Consider the following 17,881-nt stretch of genomic DNA (forward strand, 5'->3'; position numbering starts at 1 on the left):
ACTTCTGTTCCAAAACTTGCACATAGTCTCAAACAAAATGAAAATACAAGACTGGCTGCAAAATGAACCTGCCTCTGGCCAAGGTCAGGCCCATCACTGACTGTTGTAGCGCCTCTGGGATAGCATGTTTAAGAAGGGTAAGAAAGTTACTACACAGGAGCAATTGCAGCCAGAGAGAGGAGTGGGAGTATGTATCAGAAACAGCCCTGCAGACACCAAGGGCAGTGCAGAAGGAGGGCAGGAGGTGCTCCAGGTGACAGAGCAGAGATTCCCATGCAGCCCATGGTGAGGCAGGCTGTCCCTGGCAGCCCATGGATGTCCATGATGAAGCCGATCTCCACCTGCAGCCTGTGGAGGATCCCACACCAGAGCAGTCTGTGAAGAACTGAAGCCATGGGGAGGACACACGTTGGATCAGCTTGTGGAGGACTGTCTCACATGGGGGGGGACAGCACACTGGAGCAAGGGAAGAGTGTGAGGAAGGACCAGCTGAGACAATGTGTGATGACTGACTACAACCCCCATTCCCCTGTGCTGCCGGGGGGGAGGAGGTGGAGAATTTGGGAGTAAAGTTGAGCCTGGGAAGAAGAGGTTGAGTGCTTTGCCCATAACGGTAGTTGCTGAGTGATCTCTCCTTGTCCTTATCTCAACCCATGAGCTTTTTTTGTTGTATTTCCTCTCTCCTGTCCACCTGAGAAGATGAGTGATAGAGTGGCTTTTGTGGGCACCTGGTGTCCAGCCAGAGTCAACCCACTGCAGTAAGATGCAGGGTGGGCTTATATAATTCCTGTATAGCATAAAGGGATGTGTAGATTTCATTTTTTGGTAGGTTGGACAGGCTGACGAGGAGAACATTATTTTTTGATGAGTTTTGACATGACTCTGAGCATAGCAAAAAGATGCTTTTACTGTGGAAAGCCTAATTTTAATGGAAAAGCTAGATTCATGACAGAAGTTTTGTAATCGGTGTCAAGTACTTTGAAGTGAACTGTAATTAACATCATTTTATTGGCACTGTAAGAGTAAAGCAGGTAGTTTTGAAAAAGTAAAGAGCTACTCACTCAGCTATTCCATTTTACGCTAAGTCAGTGAAGGAAGAAGAAGCTATTCCATTTACAAAAGTCATAAACAGGCTGACAGTATTTGCAGAATTTTACAGCTACAAGTCTGGTGAGTGCTGAAGATCAATTTTGAACATCGTGAAACCCTTTTTTACTGTCAGGGTGACTGTGCACTGGCAGAGGTTGCCCAGGGTGCTTGTGGAGTTTCCCACCTTGAAGATGCTAGAAAGCTGTCTGGTTGTGGTCCCAGGCCACTGTCACTATAGGTAGCTCTGCTCCAGCAGGGGAGGTTGGACCAGATGATGTCTGATTAGGTTAACAGTATGACTCGATGATCTTAAAGGTCTGTTCCAAATTAAATGATTCTATGATTCTAGTTTAATGTATGTGTAGAAATAAATACACTTTCCCTACTTGCCTTCGAAAATTATCTCACTAGTGTTCCCCATGCACCTGAGAAATGCCTTCATTTCATTCCAGTACTTACTGCACTTGCAGCACTTTTCCCCTCTTTTGTTCACATTTGTCTCTCCCCTCGCCACCCCCATAGCACAAACCTTTGTATAATTGTGTTGGAGCTCTTTTAAAAGGAATTCCTCTCTATTAAACATGGCCGAAGTGAGTATTTTACTGCAGAATATTGCTTTTGTAAGCTTGTGCCTAATTGATGTTTGCTGCTTTTCACATTGCTCTCTTCCACTGAATGTGGGTGTATCTTGAGTTCTTCTAGGTGTGTTCTCTGAGAAGTTTTAAAAGAGCTTGTGGCATTCTAGAGGTGTCTGCTGGTGAAAGCTTTAAATAATTTGATTTAGAATAGGTAGCATAAACATCTATGAAAAAATTATGATACGGGCTGTTCTCTTATGTACATTTTTCCTTATGCTTGTTGTAAGTCAAAGAAACCTGTATATGTGATACATATTGCTGCTGCTGTGTTGTTCTTCTCCATGTTTGCTTTCTGGGCCTTAAAAATATGTTTCTAAGACCCACAGCTGTCCCTTTTCAGCTATAATTCAGTTATAATTAACTAATTATAAACATTGCTATTTTCTTTGCTGTCAGTAATGATACTGCTGCAAATGCAGCTTTTTCGGTAGTACCTGTACTGTCAGGAAGCTCTTATGTACTGTATTAGATATTCTTTGCAAGGTAATAAATTGAATTGTTTGTTACACTCCATTGCTTATAGAGCTTTAGGGAATAAACAACTCAAATTATTCAAGTTGACTATATTTTGAGGCTGTTTTTGTAAATTCCATTGAATGTCTTGCATACCATCAATACTATATATAGAATGACTACTTACTGCATTTCTTTAATGAAGAATTGTTTTATGCAAGAATTAACTTTATTTGTTATCTTATTTTGTACAACCTTTAAATAATTCAGAAGCATTTGAATGGAAACTCAGTAATGACAAGATGATTCTTAAGTTTTTTACTACCCTCACTTACTGTTAGCCATTGTAGTGGAATCCAGCTTAATTCTGGTAGGTCACAGTTACAAAAAGAGTATGAAGCTGTGATGATGTAATAGTCTTTAAAACACTTCAAAAGTCTTAGGTGAAGTCTTTAAAAAGTCTTAGACTTTAAAAGATGAATGGAATTGTAAGTCTCATTTTGTCCTGCTCCCACTGAGATCATTTGCCTGCAGTTTCAGCTGGAGAAGAATTAGTTGAGGAGCATGACCTGTGGACCGTCACCAGTTCTGAGAGACAGAGTTGACAGTCCAGGTTTACCAAAGACAACAGTGCATGTCACATGAGTGCAAACAGCACAGGTGTGCAGAGCACAGTCTATATTATAATGTGTATGTTTAAAGTTTCTGGCAATGACAAATACCTTGTCACTGATTTCTCTCTTTTAATATTTTTCAGAAATTGAAAAATTTCAGGGTTCTGAAGGCAAGAAGGAAGATGAAGAAAAGAAATATCTCGATGTTATCAGCAACAAAAACATAAAGCTGTCAGAAAGAGTTCTGATCCCTGTCAAACAATATCCTAAGGTACTGTAAATACAGTCTTAACACAAGTTTAATCTTTCTAATAGAACCATAAAAGTCGTAGGCTTAACCAGTCTGTTGACTCTTAGCATTCAGGCTTCATGATATTAAAAATAAACAAACTTGAAATGAAGCTGCTCTGTGAATTTACCTGTTATTACCTGTTACATGTTCTGATTTCTGTTTCAGGGCCTTTCAGAAAAGCCATTGAAGTGAATGATAATTTTTTTTTTTTATTTCAAGTAGGTTTTGTAGCTGGTCTTTAGGTTAGGCAAGCTGTTGAAATGTTTTCTCACAGTTGCTTTTTTCACGTCTACCATCATTTTAGGACATGAAAGTCCAGTTAACTGAAAAAGTATTCTAGAATAAAGAGAAAATGCTTCAAAAACTCTGAAAAGTCAACATCTTCCTTGTACAGGAGTTGAGGGATTTTCTCTGGTGAATTAAGTTTTAAAATAAAGTAGCAAGATTACTACAAGCTAAGACTTTTGACAGTGTATGTCCCTGTGTATAAAATTTAAATTTTATCTTTCCACCTTATAATTTCTTCATACTTTGTTCTTGTCACTGCTACATACTGTGATTAAAGAGAGCATTTTTTGTTATTGCAGAAGAGCTCCAAATTCAGCGGCTTTTTTTAAGTTTTAAGTTTTTATTTTACATGAAAGACAAAAAATGTTGGGTTTGGTTTGTGTTTCTTTTTTTTTTTTTTTTTAATGTACAGTGTTGTATTTTACCTAAACAGTTATTTGATTAGTATTCAAACTGAAATATAAACATCTCAATTTATCTTCAGAGTATTTTCTTCTTACTGATTTATTATCGCGATATTTGGTTCACCATTAGCCTTGATAATGGCCTCAGCTTTTTGCTTTATACTTTCATCAAGAGCAGTAACTTACAATGGGTGCAAAGCCTATCAAACAAAATGAAAGGTGTAAAAAACTGAGATTCAGTGATTCCATCTGACATTTACCTCCTGACTAGTGAATATAAAACTGAAGTAATGTAATCATCCATCTAGGTGAAGACCTAGAAATGCACACAGGGGTATGAGGAATTAACTTTCTTGCTGCATAGCCTGAGGTTCTGTGACTAGATTTACGGTATTTTGTGTAAATGCTGTAGGTGACTTGAAGCTCTTAATAAGAGTGTAATAGGGCTGTAACTTTATAACATCAGTGTGGTAATTATTCAGAATACTATTTCATGAAGATAGTAGAATGAAAGACAAACTATTTAAAAGACAAATGCAATAATATATACAATATAGTGCCTGAATACGATTAAATTAACCTTCATTTACTTTAATGAGCTTGTTATATTAATGAGTAATAAAAGATATAATGCATTTCTACAGATTTTGAGCAGTGAAGGGGAAAAAAAAAGTCAGTGCAGTAGAAATGCAGTACTCATTCAGTAACGCAAAATACACTCTTGGAAAGTTTCTGTAGCTGATTTGCTAGCAGTATTTTCTGTGCTTGGCATGGAATTATTTCCAGAACTGCAGGTTTCCTGCCACCATCTAGTAACCATCCTGCAAGGACTGCATTCGCCATTTGTATCAAACTGCCAATTGCTGTGGTCTAGTGTCTTTTCTTTTCTTGATGAATTATGTATATTAGGATAATCAAAATCAGTACACAGTGGTGCTTCATATTGTTTTATAAATAATGAAAAAGTAGAAATTGGGTTAAACAATCCCCCCCCTTAATTTTATATATTTAGCAGAATATGGTAATAAAAGCAGTAGATCAGACCTGTAGTTATAAACAAGTAAGAAAATTGCTGTATGATTTCACCTGAGAGGAATTTCTTTTTTAAAAATCTGTATTTTAAATTTTTAATTGATTGTTTGCTGTAAGCTTTTTTTGGCCGGTTTTGGGTAAGCAGGGTTCTGTAAATCTGAAGAAAGTGTCAAAGAGTATAAAATTATGGAAAAAAAAATTCTGACCAGCTAAATAAAAAAAAAATTTATGTGGTTTACAGACTCTCTGTTTAGGCATGAGACTAATCCTTTAAATATATTTTCTCTTATTTTAATTACACGTAGAAGCACAAATTGCTCCAAAGGAACCTGAGGCCTGTTTATTATGGCCTTGAGGGTAGATCCCTTCAATGATAACTGTAGAGTCAGAAGCTGAATTTTATGTTTTGAACAAGATTAACTGAACGCTAAAGGTTTCTCGTGTCTGAATAGCTCTTGAAGTTGCAGAGTAAGTATTATAAAATAGTCTCTACTCAAAAGCCTGTAGTCTGATTTCTGAAATTGCTGGTGCAGACAACAGGAAAATAAAATCAAAGTCTGTGATTAGCAACAGCTGTCTTATGTTACCAGCTCTGTTAAAGATAGACTTCTCCTCTTCTATAAAACAGAGATCTAAAAAGAGGGAAGGCTGTTAGTTGAGAGTTCAGTAATGATGTTTTCTGAGATTAATTATTTTAAATCTCGGCAGCCTAAGTAAAAACATCATCTCATTTAAAGACACTCCTCTAGCTGCAGGAGATCTTTTTAATGTCCTTAGAACTCCTTCTGAAACAGTGATGCTGTGTCTTGTGCTTTGTGATGCTTTCTCCTTTCCCATAGTGCCATTTAATTTTTATTTTTTTTTTTCTGCTTTCATCTATCTGTGAATTCCACCCAAGGTAAGCCAGCAGAAATACTCAGACTGTTTGTTACAGACTATTCTATTTTTTAGCTTTTGTACCTGTTCAGTTTGAAATTTGCATAAAAATACCCAGGGCTTGTTCATAAAGATTTTGCCATTTATCAGTTACATGTTGTATTTCAAGTATATCAAATGCAGGAAAAGAGTGGGTTGTGAAAGAAGAAAAATAAAGTCTGAAGTTATCTTGTTGAAAAACAGAACCCATAATTTAGAGGCTTGGTGGACAAATTTGTTGTTTGCATGTAATACCTAACTATCAGAGAGTCAGCTGCTGTATGGGCTTAGGGTCAAAACGCAAAAACAAGCGTCACTTGCACCTTCAGGTATTGTCATGATTTTATCTTTTTTCCCTAGGAAACCTTGAATTTTCAGTAAGCATTTTTTCCTCATATGAATTACAAAAAAGAGTTATTTTGGTTTGACCCATTACCTCCTTAGCTTGCAAACCCACTATTTGTTCAAGATGAAGGAATCCAAGTAATTTTCAATATATAGATTCAGTGATTTATTTCCAGATGTTCTTTCTGGAAATTAAATTCTTATTTTGTTAAATCTGAGTTTGGGTATTTCTTTTGATATGTCAACAGGTAAAGCAGTCTAAATCTAATGGAGTTGACATAACACAAATTTAGAGCCAAAGTGGTAAATTATTTAGTTTCATGCCAGTTTACATTCAAGATAAAGAATTTCCAATTTTGTCAAATTTCAGTTACATGGAAATTGCACATTCTGGGAAAAAAAAACAAACCAAACAACCAAAACAGCCAACTAGACAAAAAACCAACCATGAAACCAAACTGCAGTTAATTAAGGAAGAAATTTTTCCAAGTTAATCAGTTACTGAAGTTGGAGGTGATGACACCTGGAGATAATGAACTCTCTATTTTTCAGTGAGAGACAGAAATCAGTGCAATGCCTTCTGAGCAAAAGGTGATGATTAATGTTTTTCTAATTATATGATTATTGAATATAGATTTTTCTATAAATAAAAGAGGATGTGATCATATAAATATTAAATATAAATAATTATGCAAGTATTATGTAAATGAAATTAATTACAATTTGGTGCTATAGTGAATAATTAAGTTACAAAATTTTAAAACAAAATCTCAGTTTAAGTACAGGCTTATATTTCATTTTTTTCCCCTCTACCGGTTTGTCAGATAATGAAAACTATTAAATTATAAAATATTGGAAGCATGTGCTGCTAACTTCCAGGACCTTGTAGGGGTGAAAGAGATGAAGAGCAGGTTGATTCTTCTCTATGTCTTCCATGATGTAGAGTTGCAAACTGTGAAGCACTGTGTCTTCAGAGGATGCAGTATAATAAAGTCTCTTCCCTGCACAAAGGGTGAGCTGATAGGCAATAACAGTCTCATCCAGAAGTACAGTTTGGCTGCAGCTGAGCTCCCTAACTCCTGCTGGCTTCCTCCTGGATGTTTAAGTACCACATTTTTGGGGGAAAAAAAGAAAAAGGATAGAATCCAGCCCCTTACCTTTTGAAAGGCTGACACTGTTATAGAGAATGTGTTATTGGGGAAGAAACTTAATGTTGATGAATACTGTAAATGAAGTTAAATTCCAGGTTCTTGATATTCTTTGTTTTCCTGTCTCATGATGGTTCCTTGAATGATGAATGACTTGACTGAATTCATCTTTCTCATTCTTAGTCATTGTAAAACTGGTTATGTTGTGTATAACATGTCAGGTTGGAGGCACTGCACTTGAAATGAAATTTATTTGTTCAACTAAAATCTCATAAGGTTATTTTAATCTCTGTGATATATTAAAACAGAAATTATTGATGATTTGAACAACAAAGTACTATATTTTTTTGTATACATTACACCCCAGAGCGAATCTCTCCACTAAAATGTTCTTACAGGGCATTTGAAACAAATTTTGTATGAAATAAGTATTTGCAATAGAAGAACTGTTGGTTTTTTTTTTTTTTTACTTTTCCTCTTTCTAATAAACAGAGCTAAGTGACTGACTACATTACAGGGAATTTTACCTATCTTACCAGTATTTTTGCTTCCCATGCAAGACAACAAAAGCCTTTACACTTGAAAATATTCTAAATTTAGACTGATGCCAAACTAAGTCTAAATATTATGCCTGTTCTGTTTTTCAGCTGAATTTTTTGAAAAGAAGTCTGAATGATGGACTGATAGAAGGCACAAAATATTAATTTTGATAAAGTGTGCTGCACTTAAACTGATGCTGTGAATAGTAGGCTAAATAAAGAATGTTTTCTCACATATCTTGAATTACATCTACTGCTGTCAGGTCTTGATGAAGTAACTGAACATGCATCTTTGTGACAAAATACCGCTTTTTATTTTCTAAATTTATGGGGGTATTCAAACTTCCTTTTTAATTAAGGCCATTTTAATTTTCATATTCAACTGTAATTCTCACCCACAATCTCTGATCCACACAACACCAGGAATAATAGCAGCAAAAACTTGTTTATGTTCTGTGTTTAATATGGAATTTAATAGTATTTAATCTCTGGTTTCTGGAGCCACTGACATGCAGAAAATGATTACAGAAAATTTACATAAAGTGTTTTTTTACTTAAAGTTCAGAAAAATCTCTTGAAAAATACTTCAATAAAATTGATCAAGTGAAAGTGATAGAAGTGATGAAAGACCTAATTAAACAGCTCAGATATTAGAAAAAGTATCTTTAAGTTGTATACTATTTCTTTGCTGCTTCATACCAAATTTCCTATTAATCTGTATTTTCCATCCTGATAATTAATTTTATTTCAGATACACTAGCAGAAATATTTCAAAATTCAAGTGTAGTTTTTCAGTATTATTGACTTCCTTGCTGCAAATAAATAGATGTTTGTAGATGTATTTGCTTTAAATCACTTCTGCGTGAACTACCCAACTAATTATGAATATTGATAATCAGGTGTGTGTATACTTAAGCAGAGAAAAGGTGCAAAAGCAGTCATCTTCATTTTTCTCAGTGTCTTCCAGTATTCCAACTGAAGAGAAAAAAGCAAAGCCTCTCACACCTGAAAACCTCATTTCGCTTATTTGAAATTTTCTTCCAAGTTACATGATTCTGCTATTCAGTACAGTTTTTCAGTATTTCCAGCTGTACCCAGAACCCAAAATACATACATATCTTCTGTCCTGCATTTAATGACAGCAAGTATTTGGAAAATTCAGACAAATACTTTAGCTGCACTTTCAGTAAAATACATGAATAAAACATCACACGCGCATTTTTCTTTTCTGACTTATTTAGGACCTGACTTTTCATCCATCATGGCACTTACATTTTCTGTCAAGAGATGAACCCTGCCTCCAGTGTTTTCTGGGCCTGTGCCAATCTTGCAAACTCTTGAGTGGGTACAGAAAGTAACCTGGTTTTAATTGGTCCCCATTTTTGTTAATGATTTATTGGTTTTCATAACACTGCTGTTGAAATCAGCTCCCACAACATGACTTAACCTCTTTGTCATGCTGAGAAATTTTGCTCAGACCTCTTCAGAAATTGATTCATAAAATTGTTCCTGACTGCAGAGAATAACATGTATTCCAGATAACGTTTTAGAGATTTGCTTCTCTCTTTCATTTAAGCTTGACAGCTGTAGAAATCCTTAGCAATGTAATTAAAACATTGGCAACATAATTAAAAAAAGTAGCACAAAAAAATATTCCCAACATCAAAGGACTTCTTCCCCCCCTTTTGCTCTAAATGATTTTGGTTTTTTTTTTGAAGATTTTTCACAGGGTGTCTTTATGCATGCAGATATATAGTTCAGCCTGCAGTGTTTACTGTTTTCTTCATTTAACTCATACTTAAAATTAAAAATGGGCACTAAATTGTCACTTTGTGATTTACACCGACTTACTCTGTGCTGTTCTGGTGGAATGCAGTAAGGCCTTGCATATGTCAAGCTAGGCTTTCAGACTAGTTATAATTTTAACATTTCATATCGCAGACCACTCAAAGGCCAAAACTGAGTGGGAGACACCATTTATACTCAACTTGCTCAATATGTAAACTGGTCTTGCTCCAAGGAGTTGACAGGCTGGAAAGCATAACATAACTAGGAAATGAGACATGTAGAAAGATCAGCAAGAGAGCAGTGGTATCTGATAGCAGCAGTGTCAAATGCAGGCAGATCCTAGCCACTCGTCAGTGGGAACATTGATTGTGTCTCTCATTTCCTAAGCCACCAAAACTCTTGTATTCCTTTCTGTTCTTCTTTCGTTACTATGTTGTGCAATCCCATGAGAGTAGCTAACTCACGTAGAACAGAGTTATAAACCCCTCAAATGAGGGGTACATAATATAAGTGCTGACACTAACAATTCTAGAGAAAGGAGTGGTGTCACGGTTATTAGTTTAACATTAGTACAGATAACAGTTAAGTATTCTTCCAGCCTCTGTGAGAAGAGGTAGTTTATTTCTTTCAGGCATAATTACATTTGTCACATATTTGGAGATTGCAGAAATCATGCTTGCATAAAAAGGTAAAATGACTTTCAGAGCATTTAACATCATGTTGTTTGTAATATCGTTAGAGGGAAGAGATGATGGGGGGAAGTAGAAAACAGAGCTTTCTACTTTTTAGATAATTTCTGTTCCCTTCTGTAAAAGATTTAAAAAAAAAAAAAAAAGATTCTATAGGATAATGGGAGCAGAAAATGTGTTATCTTAGCTATACCTGAGGGATGAAATGTAGGGAAGAGGGAATCTCTACAAATCCTCTCATGATAGTTCCCTCTATGGAGAGAGAAAATTAGTTGTTTTTTTTTTCCTGGGAAGTGGTTACCAAAACACTCCACATCTCTTCAAGGATGTGTTTTGGTAGGCTTTAGGCTCCAGCTTGCAAAACAAGTACATAGATTCCAGTTGTATCTGTAGGGCCAGAGCTAGGTGCACATCAGCGTTCCACAGTGCTGAATTTATCCGCTTAGTAAGCAAGTTAACACCATCTGCTCAAAAGTGGGAGGACCAACATTTTCTTTGTATTCAAGATGAAGGATACATAGGCTGGGAAAGGAATGATGGTAAGGCAATCAATGTGTCCATCTGCTGCCAGTATAAAATTATTACCTGCATGCCTATGTCCAGTCTTAATTCTCCAAATACAAGAAGGACATAGACAAACTGGAGTTCAGTGGAAGGCTGCCAAGATCATCAGGGGCTCGAGCACTTAACTTGTGTAGAGAGCATGAGGTAGCTGGCTGAACAAGTCAGAAGAGTTGGCTGCAGGGGATGAAAGAAGAGCCTCCCTAGTTTCTGTGGGGAGGGTGTTGAGGAAACTCTTCACAGTGGTGTGTGATGGGAGGGTAAGAGACAGCAGACATATCTTGAAACAAGAAATGTGCAGATCGGGTAAAAGAAACTTTATCAGCATGTGGCCAGTGAAGCTGCAGAACAGGTTGCCTAGAGAGACTGTAAAGATAGAAGACCTTCAAATAGTATTTGACTGCAGCCCCTTAAAACATACCATCTTTAAATCAGCTTGTTGGGTTTTCTTGATAGGTTTTCCCTTTGTCTCACTCTAGTAAACTATTGGCAGTAGTTCAGAGTTCACTAGGGGTTTGCCGACTGCAGTGGGATTTTTCAGTGGGCTGAGTAGCTCAGGTCAGCTTTAGTGCTTTTGTATCTTCATTGTTAGCAATAATAAGTGAATTTAAAGGTAATTCGTGTAAGTGCCCTTAGCTGTTGCATACTTAGAAATGCCTTTAATTTAGTCCAGGATAACTTTACTAAGGTTTTAGTCTGTATGGAGACCCTGTGTATGATCCAAAGAAATCAAGAAAGGGAAAAAAAAAAAAATCTTTGTTTTCTCCCACTATCAAAAAGTAACATTCAGAATAGAGGCAGGAACTAATAACAGTTATACCAGTTTAAGAAAAACCTTGTTATGTAAGTGGTTGCAGAAGCTTGGTTACTTTCATGTAACAGCGGGCAAGAGAAGACTGCCAAACAAATCGCTTTCCATAGCAGATACTCAGTGCAGTGAAGAAACAAGACTATTTTTAAATAATATATGATTTTAAAATTTCCATTTCTGATGTATTAGGAGTACTGTAATCTCAAAATGCCTATTTAGTCAGCCAAGAAAATGAATGCTAATGAGGCATCTATGCATGTGAAATTTTTACTGCAAATGGGATCATAAGGGATGAATTAACTGGTTCCACAGAGTAAGATGATTATGTTTGGGGGAAAGTGATCCAGAAGTAATTTTTGAGATAACAGTTTGCCTTTGAGTTTATCACTGACTGAAGTGATCAATCCTTAAAATACTTTGGAAACTGCGAAAGATTCTGCAAATGCCCTTTCATGCTTGTCAAGTTTGACTGAAGGTTGTGCTGGAACAACAGTGGAACGAGCCCCTTTAGTCAGAGAGGGAACGAAAAGGGGAGAAGGGATCCTCCTAGAAAGGATTCCATCTCAGCTATGTCCTCTGCATCCTCCCAAACCCACATGTCTGCAGACTGTATGATGTACAATTTTAGAGGGAGGTACTCAGTAAAGAGCACTTTTTGCTTTGTTTTGTTTTTGGTTTTTTTTACTGAGCTACTTACCTTGGTTGATTTGGGTTAAAATGCTACCTAGACTAGAAGCTTACTTACAGAATAATAGGCTCTTCCAGCATGACTGATTTCATGCTAAATGTTCGTATGTAAATAGATTTTCTAAAAGCACTGTTTGTCATCTTTGGCTAGAAAGCAGACAAGTATAGTTGCCAGAACCACCAAGAAAACTAGCTTATTCATATCTAGTGCTATCCTGTACCAACAAAAAGAATTCACACTAGACTGTATGTAACACTAGCTTTTATGACAAAAGATTGTTTTTTCTAAAGGAAATATGCCCTTACGTTTTTACTGTAAAACCAAATATCCTTGTATCGAGAAGGCTGGGCCACTGTCAGCTCCCCTGTCTTATCCCCAAAGAGGCATGTATATGTGTGTGTGTGTGTATATATATATATATATATATACGGCTATTTCTTGTGACAGTGAGAAAACAAAAATCAGTTTTGCTTGCAGAATGATTTACTGATCTAGGATGATGGGGATGCACTGATGGGGTGTAGAAAGGACTAGTTCATGCATTTAAGAAAGGCATATGAGCCGTATTACAGCTGCTGCAATGAAGGCTTGGAACAGACTTAGGAGGGTTGTAGAGATCCTTAAATCAAGTTACTGTGGTGGTGCACCAGCATCACTCATACTTGGTCTTGGTCTTTTCTGTTAGTCACTGTTAACTTCAGCTGTCATGTGGAATATCCTTTAGTACTCTGGCAGTAGTGACTTCAATGTTGCTAAGAGTCAAGCTGCAGTTTCAGGAAGTTTGGTTTGTTTTGTTTTTTTCCCCAGTGTAGTAGTTTAACTGCTGTGTGATGCTATTGTAAGGGTAGTAAGCAGACATAGATGTATGAACTAAAAGATGTATATAATAAAATTCTGGAAGTTATTTTGAGACCCAACTGCTGCTTCTTCATCTTACAGAGTAGTGTTCTGTTCAGTGTAATTTGATAGATACAAAAATGCAAAATGTATAGTGTCATGGGTACGTGTCCATGTCCCAGTTCTTTTACATTACGCTCTTGAATTTTGTTTTTATAGCTCTGACAGACGCATCTCATCCCGTACATGGTACGTTCATGACAGATACGGCTTGGGTATGGCATCCCAAAAATAGACACCATTTCTCACAGGAGAACAAGGCTGGGCAGTTTTGAAGTACTCTGAGCAACAAGAGGAAGCTTTTTCTGTAAATCTGAGATTCTGTTGCCAGCTGACCATAATCATATTCTCTGCATGCATCGTGCATTGCTGCTTTTTGTTTTTACAGGGAGTGATTACAGTGGGAGCAATGTTTACTGCTGCTTGGATAAGTAGCCTACAGGAAGTTTTTTCTAATTTATCATGTTTAAAATATATATGCTTAAGGAGAAGAAATAGTAACATAGTAGGCATCTGTTTGTAAATGAAGACTGCATTTATGTCGTATGCTGAAGAAGCAAATCAGGAGACCTTTATGACAAAAAAAGTTTGTTTGTTTTGGGGGGTGGGGTGAACAAAATGAAATCTCTCTTGAAGCAGTTTGAAGTGACATTAGAAAAAGGTTCTTATGTATTGGTATAACAGGTTGAGAATAATGGCATATTAGGAATTCATTGGTGGCATTGCAGAGACTTGTATATATTTTAGATCTTCAAATGCTCTATTTAGTATTACTGAAGGCAGTGGGAGTATTTTTTGGATGCATAAAATAGATTTTTTCTAGAATAAAGACTTTTAAAGCAAGGAAAGGGAAAAAAAAGTGATGTTGTGGAGTCTGCTGTGCTTCAAAAATATCTGCACAAAACTACTTTCCTAAAATAATGCACATTAAGTTACTTTTCAAGCTTATCATGAGCATATTCTCTTCAACAGTTAATTTCAACCTGGAAATAAATAACTGTAGCACCAAGACGTTTATTCTCCTACCACAAGTAATGTAAAATCTGTTGAAAAATACAGTCTGTAGCATGGATGAGTAAATTACAAATATTTCTTCAGTTAGTATGCTGTGTCTCATTTTCTGAATAACTGTCTACACCATACTTTTATAACTAGGAAAATAGAAAGAAAACAGGCTATTTCAGTCTGGTACTATAGCTGTATATAACAGGTGTGTCAAATATCAGATACTCTCTTTAAGACTTGAATGGTGAAAATATATAAATTTCGATCCACTAACATACAACTTCACTTTTACATTACTTGGTTTCATGGCCTCTGGAGTTTATTAATTATTTAAGAAATGAGATTTTCAGCCAGCACAGTGTCTTATAATGAAAACCAGCAAGTGTAGGACTCAGGAGATGTTGTAATTTACCTATTAACTGTCCCTTCTGAATTTTAGCCAATTTTCAATTAAAATCTTTCCATAACACTCATTATTACTCTGATGTATAACTTACAGGGAGATGAGGTACCCTTGTTTTAGGGTGCTGCTTATCTTTTTACTGGGGAAGGAGGAATAGTCTCTTGAAACGTATAGAAGAATAGCACTAAAACTGCCAGGAATTATTATCAACTTACTTTGCAGTAAGTCTTAAAGGAAGAGAGTGTACTGGTCTTAAATTACAAGTAAATTTCTCAGTCTAGTGAGAGGAGGGTTGAAAGGGTAATGAGGAAACAAAAAAGGTATTGTCCCATTTTTCTTCCCAGGCTACAGAAGGCCAGTGGTTATTTTGAAGTGTCAAGGTTTTTTTGGTGGGAGTGTGGTTAAAAGATGTAGTAGATTGTTATTACTGTTATTCTGGCATCCAGTACATTTGTCAAGTTTTAATTGGAGTTTAATTGAAATTTCTAACACATGAAGTTTAAGGTCATCATTTGACATAAATCTTGTGTTAATTCAAAAAAGAGTGAAACATGGTTGTTACTGTATCCATCTGTAGCAGTGTAAAGCGGTTTTACTAGGCTTTGGAATAAATACATCTAAGATGATACACATTTTTCAGCTGAGTCTGACATCTAACTTCATGAATAAAAAAGACCCCATTAATCATGAGGTGATAGAGTCATATACATTGTATTTATCATTCTTGTAAAGAGAGTGAGTTGTCTCTTGTTAATGTTTGAGAAAATGCATAGTAATCGTATAGAACAAATAAGTCGAGAAAGTAAAAAATATGGTTAACTTGTACAGAAGCTTAAATGTTGGTCTCTGACTTTCATGTTAATACTTCACAAATAATAGTGTGTGCAAGTGATAAATGTAATTTATCACATAGTTGAGTAGTCTGCATATGTAAAGAATAGTTAATTCCATGGCCTGAAAACAATTTAAGGTAACTGTATATACTTGATGTAACATCAGATGTGCTCATGAAATCTACAGAAGGTAGCAAGGAAGCTGCAGCGAGGATACAGAAAGAATATTTTCAAATAATCTGTGATAGTATAAATGATCAATAGTTCAGTATCACAGTATTTGTTCCCTGGAAGGGGTCTGTTGTCACTTAGCTTGGAACACAAGACTGGATATTTATTGAAATACAAATTTTTTATCAATACTAGCTGATTTTGTGAGAAATGCAGAATCTTTATATCTGTTTCAGACTTTCAAATACGAGCTTATTTATGTGACCCTTGAAGTAAGCAGAAGTCATGACTACCAGACTACCATTTTGATACACAGCTGAAATTATTTCAGTTGACTTGTAATAATTTTAATGCCTTTTTAACAAAAACTAATGGATTAGTTATCCCACTCTGTGCGCTTTGTCCAACCTTTTGTACATTTGTATGCATAACTCTTGGGGATTCCTGAATGCTTTTCCTCTGTCTTTAGATCTTGCCTTTCTTGAAGGAAGGGAAGGATTCAAATCCTACTTGTAATGATGAGTTGATTGCATAAATGACTTCATAGTGTAAAGAAAATTTCTTTTCTCCTCCCTTGTGTAGCACCTCTTCTTCCATCATTTTCCTTCAAAATTTCATTCAGTGCATTGTACTGACAGAGTTTTTCTCTAAGTATTGGAAACAATCTTAGAACAAATACTGAAAATATGGACCTTGTGTTACTAAGCTGAACAGTCTACCCAAAGTCAGAGGTTCACAGGCTGGACTCTTGACTGAAGTTTGAAGGAACAGGGAACATTTAAACAAGTAGCTATAAGTGTTTAACAAACCAGTGAAATACATTCTTAAATCTTACAGAGCTTGGATTTAGCCTCTTTTTTAAAGCTTCCTATCTCTTTTCAACATGTCTTCTAATGATTATTGTCATGCTTGGATTTAGCTGCTTTTTTAAAGCTTCCCAACTCTTTTCAATGTGTCCTCTCTAATGCTATTGTTCTTACTATTGGGTTCTGCAAAAAGAAGAGTAGTTATGCTTTACTGCTAGTCCATCTTTCTTTTCTTAAAAACATTTAAATATGTCAGTGTCTTTTTCTTTCTTAAATGTGTAACAGGACATTCTCAAAAGTTGCATTCCATAAAATGGATGGGCTTTAAACTATAGATGACAAGGTGTGCAAATATCAAAATTATTTGCTACTTATTCTTTTAATTATTTTAAAATATCTGTAAGCAAGCCTTTTTTTATTGTAGAAGTAGTCTTCTGAGCTCCAGTTTAATCTTAATATATACTGGAAGTTAGGAGTCATTAATATGTATGACAAGGTGGCAGACTTCAGCTTTTAGAGCTGAAAACAGATGTAGTGCAAAATGGAGAGCTCAAATGAAATACAGCAGAACTGGCAACATCATTTCCATGATCTTTTTAAAATATTTCTTATGGTTTTTCAAATGATTGTGCTTTTCTGAAAGCTTCTGTTTTCTTCTGCCTCATCTGCCATGGTTTTTAGGTCTTGGTCTTTTCTACTAGTACTTAAGTCTATCACAGTATTTTGCTGACTGTTTTGTGCCCTTTGTGTTGGAGAAATAGATGTTTTCTGGGCTACTGTATAGTATAAGCCTGTGTTTCAACTCAATGATCCACAGCGTCCTCCGCAGTTCTGTGGGACTATGAACAACCCCCACGTATTTTCATCTCACTGGTTAGGGAAATCTGGAACTGAAAATCATAAACCACCTTTCTTCTCTGCCAAGCTCATCACTACATTTGTGTGGAGCCAGCTGTAATCATCAGATACAAGGGGACGTGGCTGTAAGATAGCACACATGAGGTGGTGTCGTGGTTTAAACCCAGTCAGGTAGCTTGTTCACTCACTCCCAGTGAGTGGTGCCGAGCTGACAACAATCGAGGTCCGTGTCCGTCTCCCCCCCCTGCCTCCCCGCACCGGGGCTCTCCCCTTCCCCGCTCCCGGAGGAACGGGGAGGAGGATCGAGAGAGTGCAACTCCTACGGGTTGAGACAAAAACAGTCCAGCAACAAATCACCACCGCTACTATCAGCTACAACAATGATAAGGGAAAATAACAAGGGAAGAGAATACGATACCACCGGCCAAGAGAAACGAGCTCCACCCGGAAACCCCTGTCCTTCCGGGTCACTCCCAGTTACCCCTCACCCCGGGCATGACGTGCTGTGGTATGGAATACCTCCCCGGCTAGCCCGGGTCAGGCGCCCCGTCTCTGCTTCCTCACAGCCTCCCCTCCTCCCTGGCAGAGCATGAGCCTCACAGAGTCCTTGGTCA

The 17,881-nt window shown here is 36.6% G+C and overlaps 1 protein-coding gene across 12 annotated transcripts in view; it reads left to right on the forward strand.

Annotated features, from left to right (window-relative positions):
• KHDRBS2 (KH RNA binding domain containing, signal transduction associated 2) overlaps window positions 1-17,881 on the forward strand; it is a 363,971-nt gene that overhangs the window by 68,528 nt on the left and 277,562 nt on the right. For all 12 annotated transcript variants that reach the window (XR_009966189.1, XR_009966187.1, XR_009966191.1 and 9 more), the window contains exon 2: window positions 2,938-3,065. Coding sequence is in view for 2 of the 12 variants with exons in the window: in XM_062626121.1 (XP_062482105.1) it covers window positions 2,938-3,065 (128 nt within the window). In the remaining 10 variants the exon portion in view is untranslated. The remainder of the gene's footprint in view (window positions 1-2,937; window positions 3,066-17,881) is intronic.

Source organism: Pezoporus occidentalis, unplaced genomic scaffold (assembly GCF_034315485.1).
Source record: "Pezoporus occidentalis ecotype Australia unplaced genomic scaffold, CSIRO_AGI_Poc_V1 ctg29, whole genome shotgun sequence".
In the NCBI taxonomy this organism is placed as follows: Eukaryota; Metazoa; Chordata; class Aves; order Psittaciformes; family Psittacidae; genus Pezoporus; species Pezoporus occidentalis.